The sequence below is a fragment of the Echiichthys vipera genome (assembly GCF_963691815.1).
Source record: "Echiichthys vipera genome assembly, chromosome: 15".
Classification (NCBI taxonomy): Eukaryota; Metazoa; Chordata; class Actinopteri; order Perciformes; family Trachinidae; genus Echiichthys; species Echiichthys vipera.
Window position 1 is genome coordinate 25,047,424 of NC_139840.1, and position 16,865 is coordinate 25,064,288.

Consider the following 16,865-nt stretch of genomic DNA (forward strand, 5'->3'; position numbering starts at 1 on the left):
AGGAGCAGAGAGTGTTGCCTGAGTCCCAGCTGGTAACCAGGCAGGGCAGGTGGTGTTAGTCTGAGTGTGTGTGTGTGTGTGTGTGTGTGTGTGTGTGTGTGTGTGTGTGTGTGTGTGTGTGTGTGTGTGTGTGTGTGTGTGTGTGTGTGTGTGTGTGTGTGTGTGTTGCGTGCCGGTGGTGTAGCAGGGGTCACGAAGGTCAGACTCCCCCTCCTCCTCCTCTGCTCCACTCTCATGCCCTGGAGCAAGATTTTCTCGGCTGCTTCTTTGTTAAAATGACAGGCCTTAATAGAATAAATAAGGCACCTATTTTTACCTGGCTGTCGGCAGGGTGATCACACTTACGCACATAACGGCACGCAACGCTGCGCTGGAGGTTGGTAAAGAGCTGACACCTGACTTGGTGGGGGAGGGCGCTGAGGTTCAGAAAGGAGGTCATGGTGATTTAATTGAGAGAGAAAGTACGGAGGATAGGTGGGGAGCCCGAGTCAGAGGAGGAAAAAAAAAAAACAGAGGTGGAAAAGTAGACAGAGAAAGAAAGATACAGCATACAATAGGAAGAGATTAAAGTCACAGTGACATTGTTTACTGCTTGTGTAGGAAATGTACGTCTCTATACAGTATTTGCGATTGGACCTGACATTTAACAATATAACAAGCTCTGCAATGTAACCTTTAGGTGTTTTTGAAGCATATTCAAGTTTTAATTGCGGCTGAAGTGTTTTGACAGAACTCCAAAGCATCTAATTATTTTGAATTTGTTTTCGAGCAAACCGGCCCTCACAAAATGTTCAAGAAGTGAACAAGAGATGAGGCGAGCTAAAAAAAAGGCTTATCATATTCACATTTGCTCTGGGTTTCTTTTTTTTCCTCTTTCTGAAGGCACTTTGAGAAGCCTTTGGTGCCATCCCTGTTTAAGGAGTGTTTTTAAAAAAGTCTGGAAGTAGTTCTTGAAACCTTTTGGAGCAGCACACGGTATTTACTGACATGAATGAGACTACAGTAGAAGAACAGAATAAACAACTCCAAAAATATGCAATTAAAAAAAGACGACTGGGTGAAAAATGTAAAAAAAATATACAAACATAAAGGGGCTTGGTAATGTGATGGAGCCTCCAGAACAGTTGCAGTGCTCTATGGCAAGTACAGCATTCTTCTAGTGTCCGTGAAGGCTGCTTTATATGACTCAAATCATTTTTTTAATCACATCACATCATCCAATGGCCCCTTGTGCGCTGTGTGGAAACATCTTCTATTCACGTTTTTCCTTGACTTTGTCACCCCGTCTGTATTTTTTCCTCTTCTTTTGTTCATTTAGTGATCCAATTTGGACTGCCACAGTAAACAACTACAATAATCTTTAAAGACCTTGAGAATCAATGAATTAACATCGGGCTGTAGATTTAAATTATCCGTGAGACAACGTTGTATAAAAAGTACCACGCAGGGAGGAGGTCAGGGTGGATGGGACACACAAACGCAGGCCTTTCACCCAGGAGAAGGCTGCCACAACCATGTAGCTACAGCCAAGTAGTTCAAATATACTTATTTCAAAACATATAACCGGAACTGGAGGGTCGATGGTTCGAGTCCCTGTGTAGAACATGAATGGAGCGTGGTCTGGTGGCTGGAGAGGTGCCAGTTCATCTCCTGGGCACTGTCGAGGTGATGTTGAGCAACCGAACCCCCAACTGCTCAGCGCGCCAGTCCACTGGCAGCCCCCTCACTCTGACATCTCTCCATTAATTGCATGTATATAGGTCCGTTTGTGCATGTGTGTGTATTTCGGGCCTGTGTGTGTGTGTCCAACATGTATAATAATAAACAGAGTGAAAAAATTGAATTTCCCTTTGCAGGATTAATAAATGACTTCTTCTTCTTCTAGTTTTGTTGCCTAAACCCAATCAAGTAGTTCAAACTTACTTATTTTAACCCAACACATATAATATAATATACATTCATATAATAAAATATAATATAATCAAGTAGTTTTGTTAATTAAACCCCTGAAGGGCAGCAACACATCAGTGAATCTTTAGTCCACAGACCAGGGGTGTCCAACCCTGCACCTGGAGAGCCGCTGCCCTGCATGTTTTAGGTTTCTCTCTGCTCCAACACACCTGACTCTAATGCTGCGCTCGTTATTAAGCAGCTGAAGCTCGTCACAGGTTCTGAAACCGTTAGAATCAGGTGTGTTACGGAGCCTTTACGTCCTGTGGAAAATATGGTAAATACCAAAAGCCGACGTGAAAATTGCACATGAATACCCCCTCATGTGGTCATTTCCACTGGGAAGCTCATAGAATATTTTGATACACGAGTTGCAAGGATAAGATAACCTTTAACCTTTTCAACATGGCAGAGCGCAACGCAAGATACTTTGTTACAACAACACTGTTTTTAGGCTGGTAGGGAAGATTATGTGCTTCAGATTAGTGTAGACCAAGCTTATGTAGCTAAAACAGAAATATTAGCTATCTCTTTTGTCCTACTATTGTACTATTCATGATCTATATAAAATACAGCCTATTGTTTATTGTTTGTGTTTTGATAAATATCTTCTCGCTGTAGCTGATGAATAAGGCAGTCTATAATGGTTTTCCCTAAGTAACAGGTCAGGATCTGTCGGTCCGGCGTGTTTCATTTCACTACAACAAACGCACTTGAACACAACACGCTGGAAATTTCAGGTTCCCAAGTGGAAAGGACCATCTTTTCCACAGCACGTGAAGGCAGCATTAAAGCAGGGAGAAACCTAAAACCTGCAGGGCAGTAGTTCTCCAGGAGCAGGGTTGGATACCCCTGGTCTATAGTTTATGCAACCGACTCCAGCCAATGTGGAGATTAAAACCATACTGTAACATAATTTCAACATGGTAACGAAAGCTGCTTCTAACAGCATTTAAAGGTCTTTAACTTCCCAATCAAAAGCTGTGCCTTGATCTAATAAACCGTTGCAATTTGAACAGAACAGCAGTGGCTTTCTTGCTGTGTCTGATCTCTGGCGTGGTAATTGAGGTCAGTTGTCTGACAATAGGAAATTCATATCAAAACCTAGTGCAGGGCAGAAAGTGCTATTAATCACCCAGACAAGGCACCATGGCCAAACACACACACACACACACACACACACACACACACACACACACACACACACACACACACACACACACATGGTGACCACGGTTAATGAGCTATGGCCCCATCTCTACAAACATGACATGCAGCCATGATAGTCAGGCATGGTGTGTGTGTGTGTGTGTGTGTGTGTGTGTGTGTGTGTGTGTGTGTGTGTGTGTGTGTGTGTGTGTGTGTGTGTGTGTGTGTGTGTGTGTGTGTGTGTGTGTGAGTGCTTTAAGTTTCTGGGTCATTAGGAAACAACTGGTTTAGGTCTTCAATTAACTTTACGGACCATGGCGTACTATGTGCGTCTTCCACCAACTGAGCTCCGGTTTGCTGAGTTATAATTCACAGTCGATGCACTATTACCACAAAATATCACAGTTCCTGGGATTTTTTTTTATTGATTTTGTATTAAAGTGAAAACCCACGCTGAGGAGGTTCTGTTTTAGGTAGCAGTGTCGTTTTTCATCTATGAGGATTCAAAAAGTGTTCCTTTTTTCCTCCCGCAGCAGCACACGCAGTATTTGATTTTGTGAAAGAGACTTCAATCATAAGTACCAAATCATCATTAATTCATACAGATGAAGAGCTTGCTGGTGTTGCAGTGACACAAATGACACGAATGCAACACGACATCATTGTTTCTCCTCTGATGGAATCATAAAGTACAGGATGAATGTTTCCATTTGATATATAATCTTTAACCATATACATGAATAAGTCTTAAAACTGCAGGTAGCAGCTGTGCCAAAGGCAGCTGAGATGCAGAAAATGATCAGCACGGCTTCTCTCTTGAATATAGAGGGAGTCGGGCACATTTTTGTATTTGGAGCAAAGGGCGAGGACATGGATCATCAAACTCTCCTGTGAGCTCATTACTCCCTCCAAAAGGCCAGGACGTTTCCAAGAAGCCAGGGAGAGATTAAGAAAGATGACTCTGATTTCAAGTTTTCGCCAATGGAATCCATTTCCTCTCCTAGAAACGGATGGTCCTGTTCCAGGTTGAAACAGTTACCCACTTAGAGTGAATCATTTCAGATCTTCACAGCCCAACATAATCACCACGCTCTCTATTTGTCAGGGAAGTAGAGGCTGGATAGATTTTTGCACCAGTTGAGACAATCAGATTTTCAGTCCCACGTGGACAGAATCTGATGTTTTTATTGTTGCCTCAACATGGGGGCTGATAACAACAGGGATATAGACTGAGGGAAGCACTGTCTGGGTTCCTGTTACTGTTACACCCATAGTCTGGTCAATGGCAATCTTCAAAGGAAAAAGTAATGGCGCTAATGTGTGGCTGAAATTGGGCGATGCTTTATTTCATAGTTTTCTAACAATTTGCTACATGCCCTGGAAAGAACTGTAGCACTAAATACAAAATACACAGAAAGTTCTGAGCATTTATTTAGTTGAGTTCATGAGTAGTTGTTGAATTCCAGAGGACTCTCTTTTGAAGAACTAATCAACTTAATTCCAAGGAAATATTCATGCATTATTAATTCCTTGGAACTTTTAAAAAATATATATTTACATGCTTTCCTATACACGCTTTTCTGCAAGTTCAGCTGACCTGCTTTGCCCCGATTTAAAGTAGGTTATGCTAGCAATTAATTGAAATGTATTAATTGGAAGTATACCAGCTAAACACCACCTCAAACATTAGGAACAAATTATATATCCTTTCCTAAAACTTTCCCAAAGATGACCGGCCTATGTCAGCTGCTTTCCAAAAAATCAAATGCAAGTACAGGTGAGGGGAATTGTGACTCATGTTTAAACCTGCTACATATGCCCCAAGAATGCTAAACTTGTCTGTAAGTCCTCATATTAGCATTAAAACCCCTCCTTTTCTCATTGATCGGACATCCAAGTCATTCTCCTGTATTGTGTCAGTATGAGGTAATACACAATGTCCCTCTATATTATAAGTGTACATATACAACTTATGTCTAATAACCTCCAAAATATATTAACTTGTCTAAGTAAATGTATATGAACCTATATATAATCGTGGGTACTGCAGAGAAGTTGTTGCACAGTGGAGATTCACAGGTGACACTGATCAAAGCAAAAACATTATATTGCATTGTACGAGCATGAATTGTGTAAAATAACTTAACACCAACCCATAGTTTACAACGAAAAAGCTAAAAAAAAAGGAGGAGCTTGCCATTTTTTAGCTTGTGTTGAATCATTTACCTTCTTCTGCAAACTGGCGTTGTCAGTGGCGTCTGAAAATGAAGAGTAATGTACTTTTCATGAGGATGGGAAAACTCAGTCATCTAATGCCATCTGTCAGTGCAGAGGTAATGGGGAGCAAACAGTGCAGCGCAGTGGGGGTGTCCTTGGACAAAGTAAGGCGAGGGAAGAAAAGTGGCTGAGGCAGACAAAGGAAACCACTGCGGCCAGTTTAGAGCCGACAGCAGGAGACTAGCTATTACGTTGGTCTACCACGAGAAAAACAAGCAGAGGTGCGTAAAAAGATGGATGGCTGACATATGCTTGCAATTTGAGTAATTAAACAAAGAGCAAAGACATTGCTTCTTTGATTTCTTCACTTAAGTTGAAGTGCTTCAAGTGTTCCTGGAGAACTGTAATTGCTCGACATAGAACAATTCTGGTTATTGTGTAAAGCCACACAATGATCCACAACACACTCTCCTTCAGCGATGTGCATGTGACACATGTAGTGTAGAGAAAACACAGATGTGACATGCTAACGTGTTGAGATCTTTCTAAATGAAACGAATGGAGAAAGCATGTAACTGTCATTCACATGGATGAATCGTAACCATCAAATTACATCTGCGGCCACACATGAATGTTAACTATTTAAAGCTATTTAAAGTGCAACTACCGGCTGAACTCTGAGGAGTTATAAATGCAGCAGAAGTCTGATGTCGCAGTATTGTGTCAAGCTTTTTCAAACTGATCCGCTGGTAAGTAGGGGTGGATGTTGTTTGAAATTATTAATAACAGTGCCGAAGACAAATAATCTAATGTAGTAGTGGATGGATAAAAAACCCTGACACCTTATTACGTATTTAGGCAAAAGCTGTGACTGCAACTAAAGCAAAAGTTCACAAATGGTGGATGTTATCTAGATGGAAGCATCTGTACATCGGCTTTGACGTAATCATCAGCTACCAAATGTTTTTTTTAAGAATGTGTCGAGGGTCCCGCAAATTTTTTTAATTGTACAGTTTCACAGTGACATTTGAAATGAGAGAAATATATTTAAACAATAATGTTGTAAACTTTTTTCGTTATTTTAAGTGAAATACGTAAACGTATACTCGACCACTACTGATAAAGTATGCGCAAAGAGTTATTTTTGTACCCTTTTGTTGAGAAAAAACGGAAGAAACGTACGCGGCAACAGCCTAGATTAAATAAGTCATTAGGCGCACTCACACTGTCCATCCGTACCGTGCCCAAACAGGTTTCACGGATAAAGTCTAGTTCGTTTGCACATGTACAAGCACGAGCGTGCGCACGAGCGTGCACACGTGCCTATGGCGGTTCTGACGTCATTTTATGTGCGTCTGTTGGGACATAGAAAAAAGAAGGAGGGACCATGCGCGGACATTTAAAACAATGGCGGCGAAAGGTTCACGTTGGTGTGATGTGGAGGTGGAGTATTTTCTGCAGATTTGGTCGATGAAAATATTGAAAAACAGTCGGACAAGACGCACAAAAACTCCGGAAAGATTTGTAAACAAAGCAACACATCGCGATGACGTCATCAATGCGCGTGACGCGTTACGGCGTGATGACGTATAGGCAGCAAGAAGCATTCGCCGAGGCCCAGGCAGTGTGAGTACAAACGGGAGAGGGAGGGGGGGAGAAGTACCCTAAAGCACGGGGCACGGTACGAATGGACAGTGTGAGTGCGCCCTTAGTGACGACTGTTGTAGTCCAGCCCAAGATTCATCGTCTGTGGACCATGAATGAACTGAGGATAGGCCTTCACATTAGACTTAATACTGAAGTCAGTTTCAGTTTTATGTGTTTTTTAAGCTCATTCAAAATAAATCTTATGCCCATAGGTTTGAAAAAGTGTGGAGACTACTAACACCTTGTGATAAATACAATACCTCTATTAACAAAGTCTAATCAAAGAAACATCATCGAAACAAAGATTTGAGTCTTGACAGACATCTGATACCAGCTTAGATATATATGATATCAATACCAAAAAGTACTGAGATTCAATACCCGTGCATACAAAATGAGAAGTGCTTGTTTGTGTTAGTTTGGATGATTTATGGTGCCCACACAACATCCTCAACCCCAAAAACGATTTACCAAAACAATATACGAAGGAGACTTCCATAAATTGTGCAGAAAAAACAGAATACTTTTAATAATAATGGTTGACACAAGTGCCTCAAAGGCATTTCTGCCACCCTGGGAGCCCATCACGTTTGTCTAAAATAGTGAACAACCAAAAAAGAAAGGGAACATGGAAAGAGCTTTGTGTAAAGAGGTCCCATGTGAGGTTTAAATATTTCTCCTGGCAAGCATTTACTCTGCAGCTCAAGTATGAGCAAGAGCCCTGCCAATTCTAAATGTGCACACACACACACACAGACACAGACAGACACAGACACAGACACACACAGACACACACACACACACACACACACACACACACACACACACACACACACAGAGACACACACACACACACACATGTAATGTGTCTCACATTTGATGCTTGGACAGAACTTATTAGTTCATATTTTTTCATTAGTAAATATGGTTCTTTCACACTCTGTGTATGTCCTACCTTTGCTGATGTCCTGGTACTCCAGCCATAGCTGTCTCTGGACCTGTTTGTTGGGGTACCAGATGGTGCAGGACTCCTGGAAGCCATACACTGCCTCCTGCACATAGTGGTTCCCAAACTCCTTTAGGATGGAGACAAAGTCGCTCCGCTGCGTCGCCCCGTCCAAAGAATGGATGGCTGAGCTGAAGGCTGTGTAAATGGAGGAAAAAGATACAAAAATCAGGATAAGAAACAAACAATAACATAGGAATGCACTTTGCTTGCTCTGCCACTCATCTTCTGGTAGTTTTTTTTTTTCTTTTTGCATTGGTCTTACTGCTAAGGCACACAAAGCTGTAGAGCTCTACAGACTTTGCATGGATCACAGATAAACACAGGTGCTGCCTTGGTACTGACTAAAGGGAACCACTATTACAACTAATATACACCACAGGATAAAAAAGACAGCCGTGAAATAACTGTATATTCCCACAACATGCAGAGTCTAACCTTCAGTTTCTTCTCTTCAGGCTCATTTTAGGTTAATTTCCATGAGACAAACAGAAGCATGGAAGTGAGTCATGGTTAAAATACTAATGAAGGTTATCAGATAATAAACATTCAAGCAGGAGATGTGGGGGAGATGATTTTGATATATGTGGGATGAGGTAGTACTGGGATCATTTTTAATGCAAATATGATAGCTAAGCAATTAATGGATTTGCCTGATCATTATAACATCATTATTATCTGTATCTTTTGAACCAGCATGCTCATGATAATGCTAAATGCTGATGTTTAGCAGGTATAATTACCATTTTAGCTGGTACTTTTTGCTGTTAACTTTTAGTGTCAGTTTTACATAGGCTATTAATTATATTTTGCATATTTTACTGATGCTTTTGTTATTTGCTCTTTCCTCTTTTGCTGCTGTGACACTTAACATTTCTCTACTTTGGGGCTATAAAGGATTATTTGATTTTATGTTCACCCTCTCAGTTTGGTGAATTAGCATGCTAACAATTGCTGAGTGGCATTAAATACAGATGGGGATGTACAGTTCTTAAGTTAAATGAGAAAATACTCAGTGCTTTTCATTTGTCAAGTATTCAATTCACACTAGAAAGAGCGGACCTTTAATGAATTACCAGAAAATCTGCTATATAGTGATATATAGATGGATTAGTAAATCCCCCGGGGGATTATTAAAGTATTTTTGATTCGGATATAGGGCGGCATGGTAGTGTGGTGGGCAGAAGGGGGGGCCTTTCTGTGTGGAGTTTGCATGTTCTCCCCGTGTCTGCGTGGGTTTTCTTCGGGTTCTCCGGTTTCCTCCCACAGTCCAAAGACGTGCACGTGTTAGGTTCATTGATGACTCTAAATTGCCCGTAGGTGTGAATGGTTGTCTGTCTCTGTTTGTCTCTATGTGCCCTGTGATAGACTGGCGTCCTGTCCAGGGTGTACCCCGCCTCACGCCCGATGTCAGCTGGGATCGGCTCCAGCCCCCCGCGACCCCGACAGGGACAAGCGGTTGAAGATGAATGAATGAATGATTCTGATATATCATTATCAAAATATGAAATAACCGCTATCGAGAAGATTTTGGCCACACTGCCCAGCCCTACATCCATCCTCTGGGAACCACGAATGAACCAGTGGCAATCAATCCAAAAGTTGTTGAGATATTTCAGTCTGGACCAAAGACTGACCGACATTTCCATCTCCAGTTGCAGTTGTATTCAGAGACAACAGAGCAATTAAAATATTTGTATACAATTGTCTTTGGAGTGGCATCCAATAGCATTTTAATATGACACGATGCAGTAAATCTTTATCACTGATTTTGCTGTGTTTTGTGTCATAATAATGATAATAATAATAATGTCATTGCCATCAATGTGATTTCTTCAGCAGCAAACCTTTTCACAGCACAGATGTGTACTTGGATTTGAAATACCTCTGTTATCCTATTTAATCCGGGTTTGTCTCACTTTATTAACCGCACATACTGCAGACATTTCAATTTACAGTGGCTGAAGTGGAAGTGTCCGTCAGGCGTCTGGCACTAAGTGTCTTAAACGGGTTTAGTGGACATCTCAGCCAGCTGCTTATTATTCATGAACCCTTTCAACCAAACCGTGCTGAGCATCCACAGTGACCAACTACAGACATGAAGTAGCACAGGCTCATATGAAAGAAATCTCAGACACACTCGTACACACCTCTTGATATGAAAACAGTATCAGGTGTTTTGTTTGTATTGTAGCTGAGGTCAGGTGAGTACTGAACTTTGAGGCTGTTTCATAATATCTTATGACGACAGACATGTAGAAACAAAAATAAATAATGCAGCATTCACATTTTCAAAAATATTGCGAGAACATAATGTTTATAATTTCTCTCTTACTGCAGCTCAATATGTTCATTATCTTTTGTTCCTTGCTCTACTGTCCTTTACTCATAGATAAGTATGATAAGCATATTATGTTTGACATCGGTCGCACATTAAGTGTCAGCTATTATTGACCAGAGTAACCTACTGGGGCAAAATTGAACTGTGGGATTCCGGGCCCGGGTGACATGGTAGAATGGTGGTTAGCACTGTTGCCACACAGCGAGAGGGTTCCTGGTTCGAATCCTTTGGGCCCTTCTGTGTGGAGTTTGCATGTTCTCCCTGTGTCTGCGTGGGTTTTCTCCGGGTTCTCCGGTTTCCTCCCACAGTCCAAAGATGTGCAGGTGTTAGGTTAATTGATGACTCTAAAATTGCCCGTAGGTGTGAATGTGAGTGTAAATGCTTGTCTGTCTCTGTTCTTCTCTATGTGCCCTGGCGTCCTGTCTAGGGTGTACCCCGCCTCACGCCTGATGTCAGCTGGGATTAGCTCCAGCCCCCCGCGACCCCGACAGGGATAAGCAGTTGAAGATGAATGAAGGATTTCGGGCCCTGATTATGCTAATTATAATTTTAAATACTAAAATGTTGCGCAAAGAAGGAAAGATCAGTCACCGTGATGGCGGTTGCACATTAATATCTGTGTAAAGTAAGATACAGGTCATACCAGAGCAGGGGAGGTTGTATCAAGACCTCTGACCAGCTAATCCATTAAGAGTGGATGCAGCCGCTGACAGCACCATGGATTTCGCATCACTTGGGACTATTTCACTGTAACTGTGTGGCTACTAGCACTAGCATGTTTAGTTCCGTTATTGTTCATGGATTTAATATTTTTAATTGTTTTCACCGTTTTCTTGTTACATGAGTTGTCTTTATTCTGACTTATCATACTATAGTGAAAAGGCAACCTAAAATGTCCTCCTTTTAAGTGCTTGGTGACATCGCCAATGATGTCATGAGTTTTACCATGTGCATGGGTAGAAAATGTTATGTTTATTTATAATTGTTTGCTTTTAGAAATGGTTAAAGGAGTTTTTTTTAAGTATTCTATTTTGACAAGAAGAGATCTGCCCTGAACGACTTGGCATTTTTAATTCTAAAAAGTCTTTCAAACGTTCAACAATTCCTGCTGATTTGATCAGGGAACATGGGTAAGACACCACTTGTTTGCATTACACCATCCTGGGGAGCACGGTAGGGTGGTGGTTAGCATTGTCGCCTCACACAAGAGGGTTGCTAGTTTGAATCCTGGTGAGGGGCTATCTGTGTGGAGTTTGCATGTTCTCCCTGTGTCTGGGTGGGTTCTCTCTGGGTTCTCTGTCTTCCTCCCACAGTCCAAAGACATGCATGTGTTAGGTTAATTGATGACTCTAAATTGCCTCTAGATGTGAATGGTTGCAATAGACTGCTGCCTGTCCAGGGTGTACCCCACCTCACGCCCGATGTCAGCTGGGACCGGCTCCAGCCTCCCCTCGACCCTGATAGGGACAAGAGGTTGAAGATTGATGGATAACACCATCCTCTGCTGTGTTAGAGGGAGACGTCAGAATGACTCAAAGGTTAAAGATTAGTGTTTCCCTCTTTATTTAGACCAGGATAAGTGGCAGTAAAAAGCTCCGGGTTGAGGATTCTTTTATTGGCTAATTTAGACAGCAAATCTCCCTCGGGGACTTTGTGTCCTCGGAGAGACCTAATCTGAAATGACAGGTTTTTACCAACTATGGTGGGAGAAAGGGACTTCTCTAAATCAGTGAATAGAACTGTGTGGAGTCTTAGGGTAAGGTAATGGTGACATAATTGGGAACAAGCAAAGAACAAGTCCCCTAATATTATCTAAATTCTACTGACTGAGCTAAAGTGGACGATAAAGCATGTTTAACATCATACATTGGGCACATATAACAATGGCCATGTGCACACTGGGATTCTATCTTAGTAAATATTGGAAAGCAAAAGTGCAATAGTCATTTATCATTATCATTTCCAGGAGAAGAAGCAGTATTAATATCTCAGCACTCACGCTCCGCTCGTTCTTACTTCTCTAAAATTAAATTAGGAGGCCACTGAAGTGAGAAACAGAGAGTGCAGTGAGGATGAGCGATGGAGGCTCTGCTATCAGACGCAGAAATCAGTTGCCTCACCCCTCCGGTGGCTGTTGAAATATGATGAGCTAAAGTAGGAAATGGGAGTAAAAAAAGACGAGAGGCTGCCGAGTTGCTTCTGAGTGAAGGGAAAATAGAAACGGTATCCTCAGCAGAGGTGGCAGCCACTTTCAAACCACAGCAGCGCCATTGGAAATGCATTAGAGGTGTCATGGCTGTATTTACAGTAGAGTGGCTGCACTTATCAGACCACAAACTATTTATGATGGATTTATGAATAATGCATTCATATAAAACATGGCAAAAATCCAAATTGTTAAATGACACTATCCTGACAGCCAGGCGGTATGAATGAATTTAATATTTCAACAGATTTGTAGTTCACCCTGAAACACTGCTAACAGAACAAACCCAAGTTATCTACTCAGGCAAATAAAATAAAAAAAGTCAGATCCATTTGCATGGAATAATACATTTAGTTGTGAGAATCCCATCGGGAAATATTCAGTATACTGTAATCCTGGATGTGTCAGCGGCCGGGAGCAGCCTTTAGAAGAAGCATTGCTTGACTAAATACCTATCCACAGTTATCTTACTCTGTGATGTTTCCATGGCAGGCGCTGTCAGAATGCCTTGGTCTTGGTGTGGATACAGAGCTTTGTGATTTATGACAGGCTATCAGAGAGACAGTGAAAAGTACAAGGGAAATGAAATGATATACATATTTCTGAATGCAGACCTCCTTTCCCTCCTTCCATCCCTATCTGCCTCAATATCTGTCATCAGATTTGGATGTGACGTCCGCTTTACCTTTGAGCAAAACCAGCCGGAATTCAGTAACTTTTTCGATTTTTCACGATCCTCTCAAGATTATCAGGATTTTCTTCTGCCGTTTTCCCCTTTGCACTTCTTTTTCTTACAAAGGACCAAATCATCATTCCTTCATTCATCTTCAATTAGGGGGGGGGGGGTCAGCTGGAGCCGATCCCAGCTGACAACGGGCGGGAGGCGGGGTACACCCTGGACAGGATGCCAGTCTATTGCAGGGCACATAGAGACGAACAGAGACAGACAACCATTCACACCTACGGGCAATTTTAGATTTAACAATGAACCTAACACGAGCATGTCTTTGGACTGTGGGAGGAAACCGGAGAACCCGGAGAAAACCCACGCAGACACGGGGAGAACATGCAAACTCCACACAGAAGGGACCATGATCAAAATATACCGTGACTCCAGCATCTGAAATGAGCAATCGCCATACACCTACGGGTGAATTCAGTCAGTGGCATGTAAAGGTTTTGATAGAGATACACATCTGAAAGTCACTCACAACTGCTGCATAAAAGCAACGCTTTAGACACAGGACTCTAGTCCTTTTGATTGACGGTGTCTCACCACTCTACCCCCTGGTGTCTGTTGAAAAACGCATTGCTATTACTACTTTTCCAGTCACCATGGTCATGGCTGGAGCCGGAAATGACGGAGAAACAACAGAACTGTTGAATTCTCACCGGTTTGGAAACATGTCGCCTCTGTGACGAAACATCATGGTGTGTTCATGTGCCATTTGTAAATGGGGTACTCAAATTGTTGTTGTAAATTACACTTCCCTGTGAATTCACCACGCATTTAAAGTTTTTTTGTGTGAATATATTTAACATTGAATGACACACTCTAAATGCTATTCCTTAATTCAGTGTACTTATTCTAAAAGTGGCAGATCAAATATTACTTGTCATCTTTACTGGTACACCGTCCCTGACCCTCATTTTACCTCGGCCATACTGAGAGGCCAAGGGAGCATTTTAAGATTTACTCACACCGAGAAAATGTGTTTACAACTTCAACCAGCTTAGTGTGGAGGGACTCTAATTCTTCGAAATCCTTACAGTCATTTATTTGGTCCTGCTATGTTTTATAGCCAAAGCGACTTTAATAGTATTACAGTAACTTATGACATGGAGTAATATGAAGCTTAGTTCAATCAGGAAGATTCGCTTTGTGCTCTCATTCATTCACAATCTCTGTGTGTCCTGCCCTCCGCTTTCTCCGGCTGTGGTCACTATCAGTTGACTTTGGGCGTTCACTCATGTTAAACCAACCAGATTTGGCCACAGCCTCCTTATACAAGTTCATTTTAGCACGATCATAAGATGTAATGAAGATATGTGACATGGGACACATTGCTAGGTATCTGAAGCATGTGTATAGGGCCCCAGACCCAAGCAGATAATAAACACATCTTAAACACTGACACGGTGTTTAGATAAAGCTGAGCATGCACATTATAATAACATTAACAACATTCACAAGACTCTAATTACACTAACTCTATCTACTAAATATTCCAAAGACATTAATCAATAAGTTTAAACGTTTGTCAAATATATAAGATACAATAAATAGAAACATATGACAAGTGAAAATAATAGTACAATGTAAAAATATTTCAAAGTAACTACTTTTTTAAAGTTCCCAGCCGTACAGAGCATTCAAGCTTTCACATACTTTAGAAGAAACTGCTGTCTTAGGCTCTTTTTAAAAGTATTTACAATGGGGGAAACACATGCATTACACGTCCTACTTAAAGTATTTCCATGTATTTATTGCTGGAAGTATACGGAGAAAGCTTTTAAAGTGGACTGTGGCATTGTATTAAAACTTTATCTCACTGCTGGAAAAAAAAGTCAGTTATTCCGGGAGTTCTGCTGAACAACGCTCTATCGACATGAGTTTGTTTTTGACAGGTGACGGCATGTCCTGTCACTCTTTAATCGTCACACTGTCACACTTGCTTCTCTCCTCACTGTCATTATACAATCTATTCATCTGTTCAAGGCTTTTCTATTTCACATTAAGTAAATGAAACATCCATTACCTTGGGCACTGACACTAATGACTACATGTTTTCATTTGCTCTGGGAGGCAGTAACCTAACTTTAGCACCATATTATAAGACCCTGGGTTTGTCTGCTCCCTGGATAGCCTGCATTTTCAAATGGACTACTGAAAACATACCCAGAGCTGCTTTCCTGTTCTTGCAGAGAGGAGCTCATGTTTACGCTGGTTTATTTTCATTGTGTTTGGAGACATCAGTCTTCATAAGCACCCCTGGACTATGTGTGCGTCTTGATCTATTGGATATTGAAATTATTATGAGTTATAACACAATTAACAGAGGAGTTGAGGTTGTAATTATAAAAGTCAGATGGTGCTGTGTCTTACAGCTCTGTGGCCCTTTTGTTTGGCTGTGCTTACTGAGCAGCTTTTTAGTTTGTGCCCTTTTGAAGTGACATTGCGCTAATTTGTGATTAAAGGGATCTTGACCCTGAACCATTTATTGCCTCTCAGGGTTCTCAAAGTACTGCACCTGAGCGGCACCACCGCAATCACTCCATAATTAACTGTTTCAACAAGGGTTTAATTTGATATAATGGACCCAACTTGAACCTTTTAGCACCACATTACAAAATTGTCGGCAACACGCCCTGTGGTGATGCTCTTATTGAAAACTTTATTACCATAAAAGTGTTGATGAGAGCAAATACACCATTACCTGTTACAGTTTATTTAGCAAAAGTATATGTACCAAAAAAAAAGTGTATTTACCCTGTACTATGCATGTTGATGTTACTCCAGTATTTCCATTGTGTCCTACTTTATACGTCTACTTCACTACATTGACAAGCAAACATTGCACTCTTTACCCCTCTACGTTTATCTGATACCTTTAATTACTAGGTTCTGTCACAGTCTGCTGCTCTTCATCTCATTCACCTCCCAGTACTATTCCTCTGTCCCCTCCTTCTACTCACCTGCCTGTCTGCCACTCCCTCCTTGACAGCTCGACTCTCCTCCCCTGTATATACCCAGTATATATACTCTCCTCACCAAACTCTGCCAGATTGTTCTCAGCTCTCACTCCAGACTCTCCAGCAATTTCTGGACTGCCTACACGGTTTGCCCTGATCACCCTGTCCTGTCGTCTTCCTGGATATCACCTCAGCCTTCTGTCCCTGACAAAGACCTTTGTCCAGTCCCTCCTGGTTTAGGTCTGCCTCTCTCCTGAGCTGTTTGGTGAGTCCCTCAACTCCCTGCCTGGCCTCGACTCTCCTTTCGCCTGCCCCCCTGTGTTGAATAAAGCTCATTACCAACTGAACCTGCCTGATTGTGTGCTGCTATTGGGTCCTGAACAATACCCGTTACAGGTACTTTGAAGATTCACATTAGTATTACAAAATATAACGAACATATACCTTATGATCTGTTATTGTAGTTGAAGATAAGACTCGACTGATACCCAGCAGAGTATAACAATCAATCCCCATACGCGCATTATTTGGATGCTGAAGCTGCCGCTGCTGTGGGTTAGCGTTATCGTTAGAGTTAGGGTAAGCGACAACTAAAGAAACATGAGAACAAAGTGTAACACTAGCCGGGGGTCGTGTTTGGGAGGAAAAGAAGAAAC

The 16,865-nt window shown here is 41.6% G+C and overlaps 1 protein-coding gene across 1 annotated transcript in view; it reads right to left on the bottom strand.

The window, feature by feature from the left end:
* Positions 1–16,865, bottom strand: part of astn1 (astrotactin 1) — a gene marked incomplete at its 5' end in the record, with an annotated part of 377,223 nt that overhangs the window by 158,258 nt on the left and 202,100 nt on the right. Inside the window, one exon of the mRNA XM_083928387.1 lies at positions 7,919–8,107. Within this exon, the coding sequence (XP_083784513.1) occupies positions 7,919–8,107 (189 nt within the window). The remainder of the gene's footprint in view (positions 1–7,918; positions 8,108–16,865) is intronic.